The sequence below is a fragment of the Etheostoma cragini genome, chromosome 12 (assembly GCF_013103735.1).
Source record: "Etheostoma cragini isolate CJK2018 chromosome 12, CSU_Ecrag_1.0, whole genome shotgun sequence".
NCBI classification, from domain to species: Eukaryota; Metazoa; Chordata; class Actinopteri; order Perciformes; family Percidae; genus Etheostoma; species Etheostoma cragini.
Genome location: NC_048418.1, coordinates 11,056,812 through 11,076,400, shown reverse-complemented (window position 1 = coordinate 11,076,400; position 19,589 = coordinate 11,056,812). Strand labels below are relative to the sequence as shown.

The 19,589-nt window shown below is 40.2% G+C and overlaps 1 protein-coding gene across 28 annotated transcripts in view; it reads right to left on the bottom strand.

The window, feature by feature from the left end:
- LOC117954876 (receptor-type tyrosine-protein phosphatase F) overlaps window positions 1–19,589 on the bottom strand; it is a 170,369-nt gene that overhangs the window by 55,869 nt on the left and 94,911 nt on the right. For 12 of the 28 annotated variants that reach the window (XM_034888920.1, XM_034888930.1, XM_034888923.1 and 9 more), the window contains exons 5-12: window positions 15,084–15,272; window positions 13,374–13,391; window positions 10,824–10,934; window positions 7,882–7,893; window positions 3,920–4,189; window positions 2,526–3,107; window positions 2,053–2,186; window positions 1,320–1,464 (exon numbers count right to left, since the gene is read on the bottom strand). In XM_034888920.1, coding sequence (XP_034744811.1) covers window positions 1,320–1,464; window positions 2,053–2,186; window positions 2,526–3,107; window positions 3,920–4,189; window positions 7,882–7,893; window positions 10,824–10,934; window positions 13,374–13,391; window positions 15,084–15,272 — 1,461 coding nt within the window. The remainder of the gene's footprint in view (window positions 1–1,319; window positions 1,465–2,052; window positions 2,187–2,525; window positions 3,108–3,919; window positions 4,190–7,881; window positions 7,894–10,823; window positions 10,935–13,373; window positions 13,392–15,083; window positions 15,273–19,589) is intronic. The other 16 variants (XM_034888929.1, XM_034888935.1, XM_034888944.1 and 13 more) reach the window with 3 other exon arrangements.

Genomic DNA, 19,589 nt, shown 5'->3' with positions numbered 1-19,589 from the left:
TTTCCCACTGCCTATTTGCCTCAGAACCTTTCCAGGGCTGATGCTTATTTCATCCACACGTTCCTCCCGCCGCATGAAATCCAAAGTCTTTTCTTCAGATTCAGTGTCCTTGTGACTCCTGCTGTTAAGAGGCCCAAGGACGCAGACTCATCACCACTCGTGATCTCAATTGACAGTTATATAACTCTGAGGTTGTCAGAGATGTTAGCTATTCAATGACAGTGTCTGTCCTAATGGGGAAAGATTTTTCAAAAAGAGATATCCATACCTTCTGTACAGTCTATTGTATTCTTTTCTTTTCTATACCATTGATAAGTAAAACGTAATATATCGGTATCCATTATTGTATTCTTTTCTTTTCTAGACCATTAATGAGTAAAACATGATATATCGGTATCCAATAAAAAGCCAATCAAAATCTGATCCTTCCCTTACTGTTTTCTACTGTGTCAACCACAGCCTGCTAGGGTTCTATAATGCAGCATTTTGCGGCATATGTAAGTGAAAATTTGAGTGTTTAAATGTGCTTACCGGTGCGATTTAGCACAAATCAGCTGTTACTAATTAACGTAATTCCATGATTAAGTTGATGGCAGGCAAAAACTAAATTTTTCTGAAGGTTTCTAAAGTCGTCTGTACTCAAAGGTCTACTGTGAGGGCAGAAGCTCCACTCTGTTACATCTCTTAACCACCGCGAGTGGACTGAGAGTTTCTGTAACGAGTGATATGTCTACTCTCTGGCAGGTTCAGGAGTTGCATTCTCCCAGTTAAGGCATACCATAGATATAACTTAAGTACAAATTAGAAAGGTACAATTATTCATCTGAAACTTTTGTTTTAAATAAAATGTAGTTCTGTTCAGGGCAAATGTAAAGAATATAAGCCTTCTGGGTGAGGTGGTACAGCAAAAATAACAGCAGTCAGCTGGCAGAGAGTGACATTTTAAGTGCTGGCACTGTAAATGCACATAATGATATGAGGCAAAATAACACAGCACAGCTCACGAATGTGGGAACATGACACATTAAACGTACCTTTGAACACAAGGCCTTTCCTCAGATAGACGGACAGGAGGGTTAGTGTTGGTGACAGAGGGGTAGGTGGTGGAAGTGTGAGGCTGACCAGGATGGCTGCACTGTCAGCATTTTATGTTGTTCTGAAATTAACTTGACATTCACGTTGCCAACGCTGTCTGACTTAAGCCCTATGAAACTCTCCTGCCTGAACCTAAACCTGCTTCAGCTTGCAGTGGTTTCTCAACAAAAATTACCGGTTAGTTGACAACAAGGACATAAGACACAAGGGAAAAATGTACTTACTGGACTGGGCGGTGCGAGCCTCGATGGGCTGGGTGTAGACGCCTAAACCCATTTCAGAACGGGCTGCCAGCGAGAAACGATACAAGGTGTCAGGCTTTAAACCATCCACAGCATAGGAGCCAGCTGGGTTAAAGAGCACATGTATCTGGAAGGGTTTGGATTAGACAGAAAGATACCAATACATTTAAATCACAGTCACAGAAGTCTCCTCATGTGTTAAGCTAGAGGGGTAGTAAATGTTGTATTGTTTGGCATGGAGTAATTAATGTTCAACTGAAATCCTGGCCTAGACTGCTGTCTCTCCTTCCTTCATGCATACAAAGTAGAGAATGCAGCCAAATGTGAGAGCAACTTGTTCCAAAAACAAATTGTCCTCTAGTTTACAACTGGTGCAGCGATCCAGCAGAGTTGAATGAAGGGCCACAACACAGACAGACAGAACAGAACAGAACAACTTTGCTGTCTGTTACTACAGTAAATCTTTCTCATCAGCTGGGGAGTTGACTGCATAACCACAATAACTCTGCTGCAGCTGACGCTTCCCATTCAGAGAAAATGCATCATAAAAACCCAAATTAATTTGTCTGCATTCTCAGAGCCGAATATGAGAGAGTATAGATTAAATAGATAGATAGATAGATAGATAGATAGATAGATAGATGGCATGTAGGAGAGAAAATAAGGTCATAAAATAGTTATAACTTCATGTTGTTATCCATTACGATATTCTAACCTTGTTCTCTGAGCCGGCCTCCCAGTACTGCAGCTCATACTTTGTGATAGGGTCCTGTACGGGCCACAGCCACGTTAGCATGATGCGGCTGTCCAGCTCTGCTTCAGCCTCAAAGCTGGACGGCTGGGCAGGGACTGGGCACAGAGGGGCAAGAGGACAGAGGTTTTAAAGAACAAAAAAGAAGAGAAGAATTGAAGAACAAAAAAAGCTGAATGTTCTCCACAGTGTCAGTAGCAATCCCATCCTCCCCAAAACTAATTGTATGGGAATGCATTTGCATGGGGAAGACAAACAAACACAAATAGCCTGAGCCTTTCCAGATATGCTGTAGGTATATACAAAACACACAACACTGGCCAAATAAAATAATTTAGCTATACATGCCTAACCTCGGCTGTTACTTTGTCTTGTCATCTGCACATGAATACACACACATTATTAAACAGAGCCACACACAATTACTGGCTGCTCACCTCCCTGCTGGGTTTTGACTTGCAGGATGTCAGAAGGTGGGCCGTCACCTACAGAGGTGAAGCCCAGCACCCTGAGGCTGTAGGTGATATCGGGAGTCAGGCCTGAGATGGTAGTTAGACTGCTGTCATCTGTGTTGTGTTTCTGCCAAGCGCTGAGCGGAGCTGTCAGGTCTGAGCTGTAGTAGACCCGGTAGCCCCTGATTTGCCCGTTGGGTTCCTCGGGCGGTTCCCACTGCACCAGCATTGTGCTGGCGCTCAGCATGCGCGCTTGGACATGCAGAGGTGGCGAGGAGGGGGCCTGCTCACCGGTGCGCGTCTCCACAGGGTCGCTGGGCGGCCCGCGGCCAATGTTGTTCACAGCCATGACACGAAACTCATACTCAGAGTAGGGGCTAAGTCCACCAATGCTGTAACGGGTAGTTGCCACACCTTCCACTTCCTGAAAGCCATTGTCTGAGGACTTGGCTTTGTACTGGATCATATAGTAGGAGACAGGTTCTGGGTTTCCAGAGTCCCAGGTGAGAGTCACACTGGTGGCTGTGGTCTCAGTCACAATGAGGGAGGTGGGGGGCTTTGGCAAGGCTGAGGGAACGAGAAGCGGGGTATTAGCTTTGATATCAAGAATAGAATTTTAGGATTTGTGGGTAATTTGAGAGAAATTGGATATCTGACATATTTGGGACTATGATTCTCAAAATGTAGGCACAATACAGCTAAAATCAGCTCTTGTGGAAAAAAAAGGCATGCTTGGTCTCTGTAACTCGTAGCAATGAATGATTGTTTCATAAGCTAATCCTTATAGTGCTGTCAGCGGCCATTATCCCCAAATGAATAGAAAACCTAGACTGAAATCCTAATTTGTGTTCTAACTGGCCCGGCCATTACTGACAATACAAAGAAATTGCAAGAGTGCTTTCCATTGTCACTGGACAACACATACAAAACAGAGGGTCTTCATTATGGCTTCCTTAAAGGAGTTTGTATTGCTGTTGTCCCTCTAAATGACAAGAAAAGTGGGATCAATACAGACAAAAACTGCGATGTGGCTGCGATGGGTAGACAACACACATGCATAGACACAGGTGGGTACACAACATGAAGGAAAAAATAAACCAGCCCTGACATCAATGCTCATTGACAAAGAGACTGCAAACAGCAACAGCCTTTCATTTTTACCTCTAAGTATCAACAACAACCACAGCACACGAGCAGCAATGATTATATACAAGATGTTTCAGAAGCCTTTTTAAAGTGGTTTGTTCTGTTTTATAAAATTTCCTAATCAGATGTTGGGTGACTCCAATCAACTGCAACGTTTGCATCGTCACAGCAACAACCTACCACATAGAAAGATGTGACAACAAGTCTGAACTGGTTTGAACAACAGCACTCACCTTTGACAGTGACCTGAGCGGTGGCTTCTATCATGCCCAGAGAGGAGATGGCCACGCAGGTGTAGTTGGCCGACTCACGGATGTTGGTGACTTCTAGCACGTTTCGTCCCAATGGCATCTCTTCCTCCTTGGTTAGCTCAACCTGACCCATCGTCCACTTGACATAGGGCATCGGCGAACCCACTGCCACACATGTCAGGTTGACGCTGCCCCCCGGCATCACCTCTTGGTTGGTGGGTGGAATGGAGAATCTGGGTGGGACTCTTCGCACTAAGGGGATGAAGAGAGCCAGGGAAAAGATATTGATTAGGTATATTCTAGGCAAATATGACGGTTTAATGTGATTTTATGAATGGTCTTCCCCCCATCACAATGCTAAAGACTAACTCCGAAAACCAAACCTAATGGAGGGATGATCGCTTTTATCCTGATGTGCAGATGAGCACAATGGGAATATTATATATATCTATATATATATAATAGGACGGACTAAAAATGGCTCTGGAAATTCACAAGAAAACTTTGAGGCAGTGTTTTGACCTCTTGCCTACAAAAGGGGATATTATCAAAAAATAGTTTAGTTTTGCTGGAGACTATGTCTGGCCGTCTTTTGTCAGAGTGTCAATTGGTAGCGAGAGTTGCATCATTGAGGGAAACTGTGGAGATGGCATTGTTTGATTTCTCCTCCCGCTCGCTCTCTCTGGCTCCTTCTGCTCAGCCTGTCTTTCTCCCTCCCTCTCTTTGTGCAGTTCTGATATGCAGATAGGCTGACATTAAAAAGGGTTCCCATGGAGACAAGAAGGGCCCGTTGACGTCGCCAGGGACAAGGCAAACACTGATGCAGAGGCTCCATGCAATGCTGAAAAGCCCACCCAGAATAAACAGGCAGTCAGCATTTACATATGACTTGTTTACTGTCTAAATAAAGATACACAAAAAATGCCTGCCATATTTACACACATCAGATCTTTTTACTGGTAACTTTTGGCAACCATAACACACTTATTCGCTTGGCATGGTAACTGTCGGACCTGTTCAATTTATGATATGACAAACATTTCCATAGTAAGTGTAAGAAGGAGCAGCTCTGACTTCTTTAACCTTGGTTTTGGATAAAGTGAAGCTGAGCTAAACATTTAGCGTCCTAGTGAGGACCTATTATAGCTACTATCCCACAACTGCTGGTTGTGTGTATTTAAAACACTATAGCATGCATTTATACTGCTTGTTTACCTTAATTCACTACGACATCTCTGTGTCTCTCTGGAAAAAAAATCCTTGACTGTAATTGCTCTTTTGCACATGAAAATGGATTTTCAAATGTGAGTCTCACTCCACCTTCCCTCTCCCCCCACCTTTCCCAATCTAATTTGAACCAGAACGTTGTTATAGCCATGCTAGTTATTCCCCTCATTATGTGGTGGAATGGAAAAAACACAAAAGCACCTTTAGAAATCAGGAGTCAGGAGAAGGCTGGTTCTCTGGACCTAGCTCACACTCATCTGAATTTCCCAAAATAATTATGGTTCTGTATAAAGACCCACTGCTGTTTTTTTTTTTTTTTAAATCAATACAATCATGTGGGCCTAAACATCATGGCTCAATATCTCACAAAAATATTAATATCCCAAGTCTGAGCCACAAAACACACAAATTTGGGTATTTGGGCTTTTGTTCGTTTCACACAATTACCCAGATAAATCAAAGCTTTGCGGTTGGTCTATGGTCTAAAATCATCTGGCCAAAGGACTACGGTTGAAAATTAGCCAATTGGCTAACACTGGCACATTTTTTACAGAAAAAAATGTGTGTTGTCCTTTATAAATAAAAATACAAAATACAAATATAAAAGTTTGTTAAATAAGAACTAACCTTTTCAGAGGGTGTGCCAAATAAAAAAATCCATTTAACATTGGTAAGAGGTCAACAAAGGTTTAGGACGATGTAATGATGACCACTGTTATTTTTATATACTATATACTGTATATCTATATATAAAAAATGTTGTAAGGTTCATATATACTGTACATGTATCAATAACAATAATGTAAAGTTCACAAAATGACTCAATGAACAAGAGGGCACTTCAGGGAGTTTCTGTATAATAAAGGAAGGAAGTGAGTGACAAAGAAGGAAATGAGTGACAAATATAAACAGTCCAGAAAGAATAATATCTAAGAGCGATGACATCTGTGAGGTTCACAAGCATATGGATGATTTTTAAATGAAAACACTGGAAAGGCCAAGTAGCGTTACCAGTCTAGGAACAGCACAGGGACGACATTCACAAGACAAGCATGCACGGGAGCTGAGGAAAGATATGGGATGGGATCACAAGTCTGAATACAGTTGGAGAGGAAGATAAAGGAGGAACTTTAGGTCCAATACGACTGAGCATCTGATTTCCAGTATGACTAATTCACAACAGACATTTCCATTGAGTATTTCGAGGAACAAGCGTTAGTATTCCACTTTTGTTGGTAACCACCTGGGTCTTCTCACACAAATGTAACATCTGCAAGTGCTGCTATTTTTCACAGCATATTCTTATGAAAAGCAAAACCTAAGAGGAGAAGCGCTAATGTACGACCATTACAAAAGTAAGTATCTGTTATTCTTTCATGATTCCACAGACTAAACAGGGCTAAGAGCAGTCAGTCAATGGGGCCTGTGTATATTGAACACTTAATGTTGTGAATAATTCATGACGTGCGGTTAAGTTTGGAGAGGTGCTGTGGAACAAAATGACTAGAGGGCAGGTAATTGTTATTGATTTCCCCGAAGCCTCTCTCCTGTTGAGAGCAGCATTGAGAGACGGTCTCCAGGACTCTATCAAAACCACAAAATAAGCCCCGTCTCCACTCTGCATGCTTGCTTGCTGGATACCTATAAATTTAACTGCCTTGACAAAGTGCCCAAGGATAGCAGAACCTGTCCAGTCAATCAATATCTGAGCAAGCTGGCACACAGTCAGCGGGCCCCCAGGCTTCCTGGCAGTAGCGCTGGGCGATGCTGCTGCCATGATGGCTGATCATCCCCCCTGTCAGCATACTGCCAGCTCATTCTTAAATATTCTACAGGTCAGCTCTTTGAGCAGCAGTGTTTTGTGAAGAGATAATTTCCAAAACATTAGCTCTTTCTTGGACATTATCAATGTCATCATCCCTTAACTCTAAGGACCAAATCACCTGATACTAACTATTTCCTTAATGTTTTTAATTATTCATTTAGTAAAAGTAGCTATGTATACATATTTATATACATATTTTTTTTAACTCTTACAAATTATTTCCTGCTGGGCCTCCTGCTGCAACATCACATGAATGATGGGGCGGATTTCTGTCTTCTCATTAGGCTAACATACTTTAGTCTCTGGGTAGAGGATGCCCATGGCGGTGCAGACATACAGTAATCCAATGAGAACGGCTTTGTCAGTTCTGATACCCATGTCCCTCAGTGGGAAGCAGGGGTGTTGCTGCCTAAATACCTGACAAATCCAGTTGCTACCTGAATACCGGAGTAATCCATCACACACCTCTGATGGGCCTACAGAGGCGGATGTAAAGCCTGAGGGTGAAGGGAGCTAAAGTTCTTGGTGGATGTGGTTGACTTTGACAATATGGGAGCGGTTGGAAAGAATGCATGGCAACATAACACAAGAGATATCTAATAATGACTTGAGCAAACTTAACGGGGACTCTATGTGGTGTCTTGGCAGGACTCAAATCCAAATCAAAACACGGTTTGGGGGAGTGGCGTTGGAAGGCATGCAAGAACTATTCTGGGATTCATGCAAAACACAACACATTTACACTATTATGGATAAGGGAGAGCTAATATTAAAATTTTAGTTTTTTAAAGGAGGGATATCAATGTCTTCGTCAGAGGGTCTGGAAAGACTGGTTGACCTCACCTAATGTCTGCATTAAACAGGGAGGGGATTAAGAGCGAAAATGACCAACCTTCACGCTGATCTGTTTGTGGATGAAGTGATTGGATGAAGGTGAGCAATGAAAAGATGGGGAGAGGAAGACAACACAATGAAACAGTACAGTACAGTGTTTCCGTAGACACAGCGGAGGTTAGTGACACGGCCAGCATTGGCAATAAGTTACACAGCATACATGTGCATACAGTACCAGGGAGAGAAAGTCACTATTTTGTTATTTGTCATTTTTCATTGGCATCATTTGGTATTGCAATTAACAAATTACATTGTCTATATCTGTAATATCAAATTTGTTTTGATATTACAGATTTAGTTCGACACACTGTAACAAGTGCGCAGTTCTAATTGATTTATTATTATTAAGGATAGACTGAAAGAGCATTTCTCATATCAAGAGTACTTGTTGATGTAGTACACTAGATGTGCTCCTGCACACAATCCTTTTCTGCAAAAAATTGACCTGATAATTTTGTAAGTGTCCCCTCTCTAACACAAACACACAGAGAACAGTTAAAGATATTTTGGTAATAGAAAAGCCCGACTGCAGCACTTTATCCTCTGTGACATATTGACATGTCACATTGCTATATGAAGGAGTGCCAGCAGACAGAAGCTGACAGAATCCCTCCTCCATTGTAGGATAAGCACTTGACAAATGAGCGATCATGCACATTCACAGGATGCTTGTGATTCTGCCCACGTTGATGGAGTCCACCTTTAGAAGAGGGTCACTAAAAGTGACCCACAGCAAATAAGTGGTGCAGGAACCTGAACACAAACAAACACGCACACACTCTTAATGGATGAGAAGTGGAAGGACATAAATAGATGCACAGACAGGAAAATTGTGTGTGTGTGTGTGTTTTTGTGTGTGTGTGTTTGTGTGTGTGTGTGTGTGTGTGTGTGTAATATGCACATCACAATGTATTAAGAATTATAACATTAATTTATTTATTTTTCCACAGCCAAAGTATCATTTTAATAATTTGCTGGAAGTTTTTACAGCATGCTGTTACACATCAGCACTGTACAATGGAACAGTTGTCAAATGATGGCAGTTTGCTTTCAAAACTTGTCATGTTTTCCAAGTTTTAAAGCAGATGTTTTAAGCTTCTAAATCTTAAACCCTCTTGTGTCTCGGAATAAAAACATATAACAACAGGAATGGAAGAGAGACATGTCAAAGGCCACTTGTCTTGAGTCCCTCGCGTTTTAAACCCAATCACGCAGCTCTGTTAGCACAGCCCCAGGTCTTGTCTCCTCATTTTTGCAGCAGTAACAAAGATGGAGGGAAAACATGGCTAGAGCCTTTGTTCTCCATTCAAGACAAGTACACTTTTAAAAGGTTAGGGTTGGTTTGATTTCTATCTCTCCACTGGTGTGGTGAGTTTGGCGGAAAAGTTGGTTTCGGGGCCAACAGGTTGACAGCTACCTGGGTGCTGTTACAGACTAGCTGGGCCTGGGGCCCCTGCTGGCGCCACTCCACACAACTACTGTAATTACCTCTGAAAAAAAAAAAGAGTTTGCACCTGTGGCAGACATGCTCTGATTAATAGACAAGACTTACATCCCTTCCTCGCCTTTGCTGTTTGGCTGACTATCTCCCCGTCAGGATTTAAGATCTAAACTTTCTGGAGCCCACAGTGTTTAATGCTGCTGTGGTCCTTGAGGATGATTTTTACCTTTGATTCCTCTGATCCAGGAGGAGGTTCTGTCTGTTGGAAAAACCCTTTTACTCTGATACTTTCCTATCAGAGAAATACTGATTCTGAACATTACTAGCGCACATCTTAGTGAGAGAACCATTTGTTTAAAAAAAACAAAAAAAACAGACCTCTTAATCCTATTTAACATTTTCTAATCAGTGGTTTGTAATTCTTTGTCTGGAGTAGAAGAGGAAAATTGGACACTAATTTACTGAATTTATCTTGATGGATGGAAAAAGACAGTGGAATCACCGGTATGTTACACTACTGTATGCTTTTAACAAAATTATGAAGTGACAGCCGAGTGCTTTTCTTTCTTACCCTGACAATATCACTCACTCCTCCACCCGCACTAACAACTGGAAAAGCTATTCTGTTTAATGTACATCAGACAGGGTGGTGTTATCCGCAGGGGTTGACTGAGACTGCTCTCTCTCCTATACTAGCTTTTTCCAGGATGGGTGCAATGGTGCCCTTGCCCTGCATTAGTCTGCTCACGGAGACACCATAACAAAAACAAACCCTGAAACTCCAGACCCCACTATGCCATTAGGAGCTCTGGGTTGTGCGGGACGAATAAAAGAGCCTTTTGATAACGTCAAAATAAAAATGCAAAGGAGACCTGGCATGGCTTTCAATGCCAGAGGAGGAAACAATTTCAATGCAGCTGTATTTACAGAAGCCACATCTGGTCGAATTCCCAGCCAAACAGGAGGTTGAGGTTAGTTCAACTCATTGGTAAGTGAGGAATGGCAAGGCAAGGATAATGGTTAGAGAATTGGTTAAAGTAGTGAAAAAGAGAGAAATAGTGGTTTAAATGTGGAAATTACACAAAAAATCAAAGGCCCTGTGTTTTCCACAGGTGTTTTCACATCATGGCTAAGTAGACCTTGCTTAGATTGAAGGCGGACGGAGCTATCCCGAGAAGGACTCCATGCACCAATACAAATTATAAAGATGTAACTAGTAAGAAAGATGTCAATCAAATGCAACCTGCACAATCCCACACACACTCCTGAGAAGAGCTCACCATATAAATAATGGAAATCAGCTGTGTGGCTGTACGATAGGAGGCAGAGTGTCTCTTATGGCAGAATTAAGATGCATGGTCACTGGTGAGTGAACATAATTTAGAATAAAACAGACAAGCTATTTTAAAAAGGTTGCATTGTTGTTTGTGGTTTGCAAAAGCTTGTTACAATAGAAATGACAGATTAAGTCAAGAATTGAGAGAGATATTTGACTTTACCTCGTACGTAGAGATTGGCAGGAGCGGAGTAACGGGTCCCAGCACTGTTCGTGGCGACGCATTCGTATTTCCCTTGGTCGGACTCCTCGCTGTTCTCAATTTGCAGAGCTCCTGCGTAGAGGATTAAAAATGTATCTGTCATGACAGTTGTGGAATATGAGATGTAATTTGGCATGAAACCACGGCAGATATCTGTACAGTGACTCGCTAGAGAGCCTGTAGTCAACCAGTCTAACACAGTTCATGCATAATTAAGTGTCCCTCTGACATGGACACAGTTTTGTCGTGAAAATGCTTAAGGCAACATAAGCATTTAGCTGCTTTGGCAAGTTTAATGAAACTGCTAACAGAATTTATGCCTAGTCGTGTTACAGAGAAAAAAAGACCATGACTGAGGGTCAATTAATCATCTAAATAACATGTCACAAACATCAAAGTCTGATAAGGCCTTCTGCTTATAGAAATAATTGACAATCCAAAGTGTTTGTGTCATGGAGGGTTATTTATCTCAGCCAGATATTAGAACAAGGGTATACTGCCGAATAAACACAACAAAAGCAGGAGAATGAAAAATAGCAATGGTAAAACTAAGTAGTAAAACTAATAGTAATATGTAAAGAACTAATCAAACCAATTTTTTGTTTGTGTTTTACACAGTTTTAACAAAGGATATTATTTACAGTTATGGGCCTGAAGAGGAATGCTGCTCTAAATAACTATTCTGAGGTTTTGAGCTGAGAGTAAATAATGTTTTCAGATATCCTTTTTGTTAAAATAAAATAAAATTTGCAACCATATTTAACCAAATGGAGTGAGTAAAATGTAAAGTGATGACTCAACTGTTTGTCAAATACATTATTTTCTTGATGGCCTAAGATTTTGCTTTAAAGCAACTCCTCAGTGCAGGTACCTTTTCTTCAATCTTGGTTGAGTACGCATTTAGCAGTGCAAGTCATAATTGTGTTCTTACATTACCGACTATTTCCCCATGCCTCCCCAAAGCCCTCAAGGGAAACACTCCTCTGCCAGATGGCTTCGATTAGTTTTCACAATCCCAAAAAGCTGTAGTCATCAGACAGAAGGCTAACATGTTGTTTCTAACAAAGCATGAAAGCCCATGAGACCTGTCTTTGTGTGGTCATTTTGACACTCCATGTCCATTACCATCATATAATCGTTCCTACTGAATTGCAAATGCCGAGTAGTAATTTGATAAGTTGAAAAAGAGATCTAAAATAGCCAAACATACCTGCATCCAACGATAAAAAAAATACATATTTAAAAATAAAACTACTTATTTGAGCAATACATATGTATGCCACAAACGAGTGATGACATTTCGCACATCTTCAAAACAGCATGGCCTACTAGCATGAAAGACAGCCAGCCACCATGCAGTTTGAAAATGCTAAAAATACTCAGCATAGGATGATTTCTGGATAAATTTTTTCACATCATGCAGTATGAGATGAATGCAACAAACAGGTTCACCACCAACCAAAGGGGACTCAAATCAAGACAGGACCAAAAAAGAGAAGTGAAACAGGGCGGGGCAGTAACGTGATAATACCACCTCAGATCTCATGACTACATATCTCTCCAAGGTGTTTGCTTTGCACACAGAGCACTCCACTGCCTGATTCAGCACTGACATGCACTTGCATATTAATGCTAGTGTCACCAATCTGTCAATCTGCCCATTCTCCCACGGGAGAAAACAGTTTGAGTATTACAGGAATCTAGAAGATTACTGCTTTGGCTTTTTTCAGAGATGCAACACCCCTTCAATGCTGCCTTAACTCCAAAAGAGTTAAACACTGAATTGAATATGGGCTGTATTAGGAGCCATGGACGCACACGGTGAGCCAGACAGCTGGTAGCTCCAAATGTATTCAGCCAGCCCAAGACGTCCACTATTTACCTCACTGTTGTTGATCGGAAATCATGGTTACACTCAGGGGAAAAGCATGATTACCATAAAAAGGGGTTCGAGTTATCACCTCAACAATCTCAACCAAGCATCCTGTTCCCATGCTGGGCCATGCTGCATAGGCTGTATGCAAATGCGGCTATTTCAATTTACATTGAAGGCTGCATAGAGGAGGCAGGTAGATCCCCTTGTGGCCACAGTGACCTTTAGTTTAAAATGCAACTCCTCTGCCCTTTTTTCTGAAAAGCTAGAGTAGAAGCTGAAGCCGAAAAATGTTTCCCTGTGAATGTGTGTGTGTGTTCATAAACATAGTTCATTTTTAACAGTGAAAAAGAAGCCTTGAAAAAAATAATTTACAAAATAACACCTTGGATTTGCTTTTGCATTTGCATTTACCATTCTCCTGACATGACAGGGTTGGCAATCATTTGTTTGTTATGGAGCAGACAGTAGACAGGACATGGTGGGAAGAGACGAAGGGGGAAGTCAAAGAGGGTGGGTTGGCGCCAACAGTGTGGATGAACCCGGTGATGTGGCGTTTGGGGGGAATGCAGGGGTCTGATGTGGACGTGAGGGAATGGTGTGGAAGTGATATTTTCCATCACACTTATCATCCTTACCTCTAATTGGTGTACCACCTAGGTGGGAGTAATTTCAATGCAAACAGGGTTGAGAGATTAGTTAGTAATCCACTTATATCAGTGGGAGAGAAAATCATGGCTTTTGACAGGCCACAGATAAAAAGGAAGAAAAAATCCTGATACAGAGTAGAAGCCAATGACAGTAAATGCAATGTGACAAAGTGTACTTAATCAATGCTGCTACTTTTGTATTTGCAGAAAACAGCTACAGCCACATGTTCGCTTCATAGTAGCAGTAAAATAGTATGCAGTTTAAGCAGATTTTACAATGATGCTTTCTCCTTTAAGATGACCTTACTCTTTGTACAGACTGCATTTGTGCAGAAAGCAGTTAGTAAAATGGGCAGGATAAATTAATAAAAGTCATAGACATTAAATAGAATGATGCACAGAAAAAACGTATTCAGGTTCAGAGATATTAAATTGAAAAGAAGTTAGTATTTCTACAGAGTGAATGATTTGGATGGTGTGAAAACGTGGACTAAATTTTCACAAAAAATCGAGTGAGTGTGATGCAATAAGAGGAACTGGGTCTGACTTTTCTGTTCAACTGTGGCAGCAAATGAATGCCCTTTTTTCTGTCATCTCATTTCAGGTCATATGCTATAATGTAAATCCTGATATGACAGCAGATGTCAAGAAGGGTGGTGGATAAAAAGAATTGTTAGTCTGAGGGCATTACATATCAGCATATTTCCAGGCACTGTCACTATTTGTAAGAAAAAAAACTAATTAAAAGTTTGTTGCTTGAAGTAAAAAAACAAAAAAAGGAAAGAAAGAATCCTGGTTTTAGGCCCATTTGTAACCTTGTTATAAAAAACATGATCAAACAATTAAGTGGTTGTGTTATCATCTAATTTGTGAGAAATCTATATCTAATTGGGGTTGTGATTGTGTTAGGGCCTCATTTAAATGGACAGTCCAAGTGAACATGCTCCAGTGACCTGTATTCGCCTTCTGCTGGGCAGCTCTAGTGCCAGGCTTTTTCTGGAGAAGCTCTCATCTTTAATCTTTGGGGCCTCAGACCCGCAGCCTGGCCTGACACTCTAAGTGAGGTAGATTAAATAAGGAGTCACAAGACTGAATCTGGTCAAAAGCCCCTAATCTTTCCACCTTGCAAATTTTCCGTCTCATCCAGGTCAGACAAGCGCTGTTTATTTATCAAGTGGACTGCTACTTTAAACAAGGACCACCTCAGAATTTTGCAACGTTGAATCCGAGCTAGTGCATCATCGGCTGGCCTCATTGTCACCCAGCTGCATGTTTAAGAGGGGATTAAAGAGTATTTAATGTGGTGAGAAAAATGATCTTTCTGTACTTTGGATGGTTACAAGCTCATGCATCACTGTCAAAGATTGCAGAAATTCAGGAACAACTTCCTTCCAACTTCTGTGTAACTTTATAAGTGGCTGCAGCTGTGAGGAATAAAATTCTGTAAGAACTCCGCTAACTAATCAATGTGACAACTTTGAATCAAACTTTCATGTCCTTTGTGATGAAAGAGAATACATGAAGCCATACATAACTACAAAGACATTTTGTGTTTTCACATCATCTAGCATATCTTATGTCTGTCGGTGTTTGATGACATATTGTACTCTGCAACTTTCCTTAGCTACATTTACATTATCAGTATGTAATGTAAAGTTAAACCTTGAAGAAATAAAATCAGACCAAATCAAATTGTACCTGAACGAAGCTGTTTAATACGCCCATTGCTGCTGCTGATGTCCACAGGAAGCATGTCCTTGAACCAGGATATCTCAGGGTCCGGGTTTCCGCTGGCAGCACACAGCATGGTGGCAGTTCTGGTCTTTTCAACCACCTTCAGCTGAGGACCCATATCAATGGTGGGAAAGCCATGGGGGATCTGGTTCTCTGAAATTTTAGAAGGGCAGATTTTTAGTATATCCAGAGCCACAAAAAAACAAACACTTGTTTTATAACAAACAAACAAACAAACAAACAAACAAGAAGAGTAAAAACATGTTTACAAAAAGATTGTGACAAAATAGACTTTCAATTGCTGTGAGAGGTGTGAGGATGAAAGAGAAGAAATACATTTCAGGTGCTAAAGGCCGAAAAGTATTCAAAAAGCACACACACACACAAAAGTTAGTGCAAGAGTAGAATATACTACAGGGAATGATTTGGATTTTAAATTGGGTTGTAAAAAAAAAAATCTGATTGATTATCATAGCAGCCTTATTACCCAGCACGGGGAGTCCCAGGTTTAGACAGAGGAAGGATTGCAATCAGTCTCTGGGCACCCATGCATAAATGAGCCGCCTTAGGCTTAGCAAACTAAACAAACCTATTTGAATAATCCTACTCATCATTATAAATGCAACAGCATATCCATGACAACACATAAAGTATAATACTTAAAGCACAATTTGGTATTCTAACGTATAAGGTTATTTCAAAATATATACTGACATCATATCGTAAGATTAGCAAAATATGAACAATAAACAGTCCTGGGCTATTTCAGACTTAGCTTTGGCATATCCGATTCCAAATGTCATCAGGAAGTGGTGCATCCCAGCATACAGTATTTGACATTCAACACTTACAGTATGTGTTTCAATTATGGAAAATCTTCAGTCTAATCATGATAGTAAACAACTTCTTTACAAAGGTAGACAAACTAGGAACAATTAGGCAATTGTTTACCCCTGAGTTCTCTCTCTCTTGCTCAGATTAAACTATGTTGAGTTTTGACAATGTTTGTTGGGAGCAAAACAGAAACAGAATTGTTATCTTTAAAATAAATGACCCAAATGATTTACGTGTTTTGTAATGGTTTCTGCAAATCCCATTTGGTCTCTTTACTAAAAAATAATAATGCTGTCACAAAAACTATCATTGGCATGGCTTAATTGTTAGGGGTGTGCAAAAAAAATCGATTTACATTCGTATTGCGTTTCAAGCTTTACAGATTCAAAATCGATTCATAGAATTCCAAAAATCAATTCATATTTTTTTCTTCTTCGTTTTGTAATGGCATATATACTATCACATGGGAAAAGTAACTACTCATTTTTGAATTGAATCTTGAGCCTAAAAGTCAATATCGAATCGGGACATTTTCTGAATCATGCACCTCTACTAATTGTGCTGCAAATCCTAAATCAGAACTGCCACCTGCCCTCAAAATAAATTCTAATTTAACCTCTGGACAGCGTTAATAAGGAGGAAACATAATGGCCCTTGAGAGGTCTTATTATCAGCTTGCTCTTAAAACTTGTAATCTTTTTTATCTTTTTCCTCATATGTAGATTTATCCCAGAGGCCAGAGTGCTAAAAGGAAATCCTGAGAACAGTGCTAAAGATTGTAACTCCTGTCTTTGGTTCACCATGAGAAGATATCTAACTGCAGGTTAAGCAAATGATAGTTGGTCTAGCGGGATGAACAGAATGAATACAAGACAGAGATTTGGCTTTTTAAGAAAGATGAGGAAATACATGCCTGTCACAGGATTACAATGTCACTAAAGTAAAACGGAATGGGCTACTAAAAATGAACTAATGAATTAATATATTCAGGAGAATCTGTGTCATGATAGGTTAGGAGAACAAAAACAAGCTGTCGTTGCGCATGACGTTTATTCTCAAACTAACGCCCTTTGCTGGTCAATCATGCATGACTGTGATTGAGAGAGAGCCAGAATTAATTAATTAATTAATAATTAATTAAGACATGAAAGTTGTTGTTCACTCTGGACTCATTAGACACAAAACAAATATCTTCTGTTACAGTGTCCATTGTGAGATGAGTAACAAGTGAGACAAGGTTGTCTCACATCAGTCATCAGCCATGAGGAGAACAATACACCGTAACCTCCTGTAAGTAGAAATAACCCAACTATAAACATTTAGTGGCAAGAAGTGATTCTCCAAGACCCAAAAATGCACCTTTAAAAATGTACTTCCAACTAATTTATTCTGTACTTTATTTACTAGTAAAGTAAAATACTAAGTATTATTGGTGCACTTTTTCTCTTTTCTTAAGCAGACATTTATAACGTGGACAGATGTTTTGATTTGATTGTCTCTAACATTACATTAGCAAGAAGTTTGTCTAAGATCAAGCCTAAGGGATGCATTTAATTGGATTTTTCCTCTTCACTTGGCTTGTGTCAGTCAAAAATCCATATGTAAACGTATATGGCTAGAGCATGAATAGGTGCATGGGTGTTGTACTTTGTTCTGATCCCCAGCAGAGCAGTTGTTCCTGCTTTCACCCTTGTGCTTGGCCTGTAGCCCGGATCGTCTCATATTCAGTTTTAGTTGACAAATCTTTGCATGGCCTCTTATCTTTGTGGTGGGGCTTACTTCCTGTCTAACGATATAGGATTTGTTTTCAGACATCCAAACTGAAATCATGATAGCTCTACAATACAGACAACTACAGCACAAGGAAAAAATACTGGACAATTTGACATTGTATGAATAATGGTAACAGTAGCGTCCTGTGTTCCTCTGTGGTTTGCTCTGTCTAACCTTCAAAGAGAAAGAGAAGGGAAAGGTGGAGCGAGAGAGAGAGAGAGAGAGAGAGAGAGAGAAAGAAAGTGAGAGAGGAAGAATGAGAGGGAGAAGAGGGAAACGTCTAGATACACACCCAACATAATGTTAAAGCTGCAGTCATTTCACTGAATTACAGTTTATTTAGAAGAAACAACAATGTCAAAAGATTTGGTGGCCAAAAATGTGCAAAATAATATACTCCTCTGCTATGCTCCTTTTAAGGTGCAATGTGAGGTAACCATTATTTATACCAAACCTAGAAAGAACTGAACACTCGTCTCACCTACATACAGCTTACTAAAATCATGTTCATAATGGCTACAGATCTCCTGAGAGGACAACCCTTTGTACCTGCTGACATGGACCCAATTTTTGGATTCCCCCCAAATAGAATTATCTACACACATTTCATTTTAGTAAATTTGTTAGTTTTATTGCTCAGGAGTAATCGTTATAGAAAATGGAAATGTTTAACAACCTTGTCTTTCCACAAATTATGAAATGGATGAAGAACAAAGACAAAAACCTTGCACATGTAAATAATCCATTGATTAAGATGTGTGTCCCCCAACATATTACAAATCTCTATAAATTTCAGTGATGTAGCCCCAAGATGGTGGCTGATTTTCAATCAAGCATGAATATGGAAAATAAAAGTCAGTACATTGAAGTCTATCTAGCTCTCTTCCTCTGCTCAGTCCCAATGTTCACATGTTCATGTTATACATGTAACACATGGTTGGGCCCCCCAAATCACTCCATGTCCCTGCAAGAAAAGGGTTTTAGCTTCCTGCTAGGTCTATCATAAAGTATCTATATGATGGACACCAATCGGTGCAATGAGGCATGACACTGATCCTATTAATCACACCAAGCCGTTACCCCAGGGATTGTAGTGAGGAGTATTGAGAAGTCTGTCATACCATATTGAGGTGAATAGCTAATTATGCTATTGTGCTTTGTGGAACTATGCAAATCACTAAAGAAACTGAAATCTTAGCATGGGATATTTTCTACCAAACCCTCTCGTATTGCTTCCTATAGACTATTTATGATTAAGATTATTGGCAAAGGTTTCTGGTCTGTGAAAAATGGAAACCACTGGTAAAACAGGGAGAAGGGCACAAAGGAGTTATTACACGAGTCAGCGGCTCTGTCATAGCACAGAGAATCCTTCAAAAGTGCTGCTGTAACGCTTATACATACATTAATCTATCCCTTATGTTTTAATGTTTGCATTGCAGGTGAACTGTTATTACAACTGGACATTTTTTCACAATATGTCTAATAAGTGGAGTGCACCATGGCTTCATTTGGTGTGATCATTTTAACATTGGGAAATTGTTAAATGAGACGGGCCAGGCTGCTTCTACAGTAAATGTTACACATATGTAGAAGGCAGAGTAGCTTCAATGTTATTTCCATAGTGTATTTTTACAGGAGCATGATATGGGCTAGTTACTCCTAGGGTAGTGTAACCGGAAAGAATACAGAAAAGCAGTTCTATAGCAAACAAAACAGATTGTATTGGTTTAGAAATAAAACAAAAACACAACGCCCGGTCAATTTAAACTGTGAGCACAAAGGAAACAAAACCTTTCAGGGCCTGTTTAAACCAGGTTAAAGAAAAGAGAATACATGTCTGTAATGTTAAGTTAATTGGAC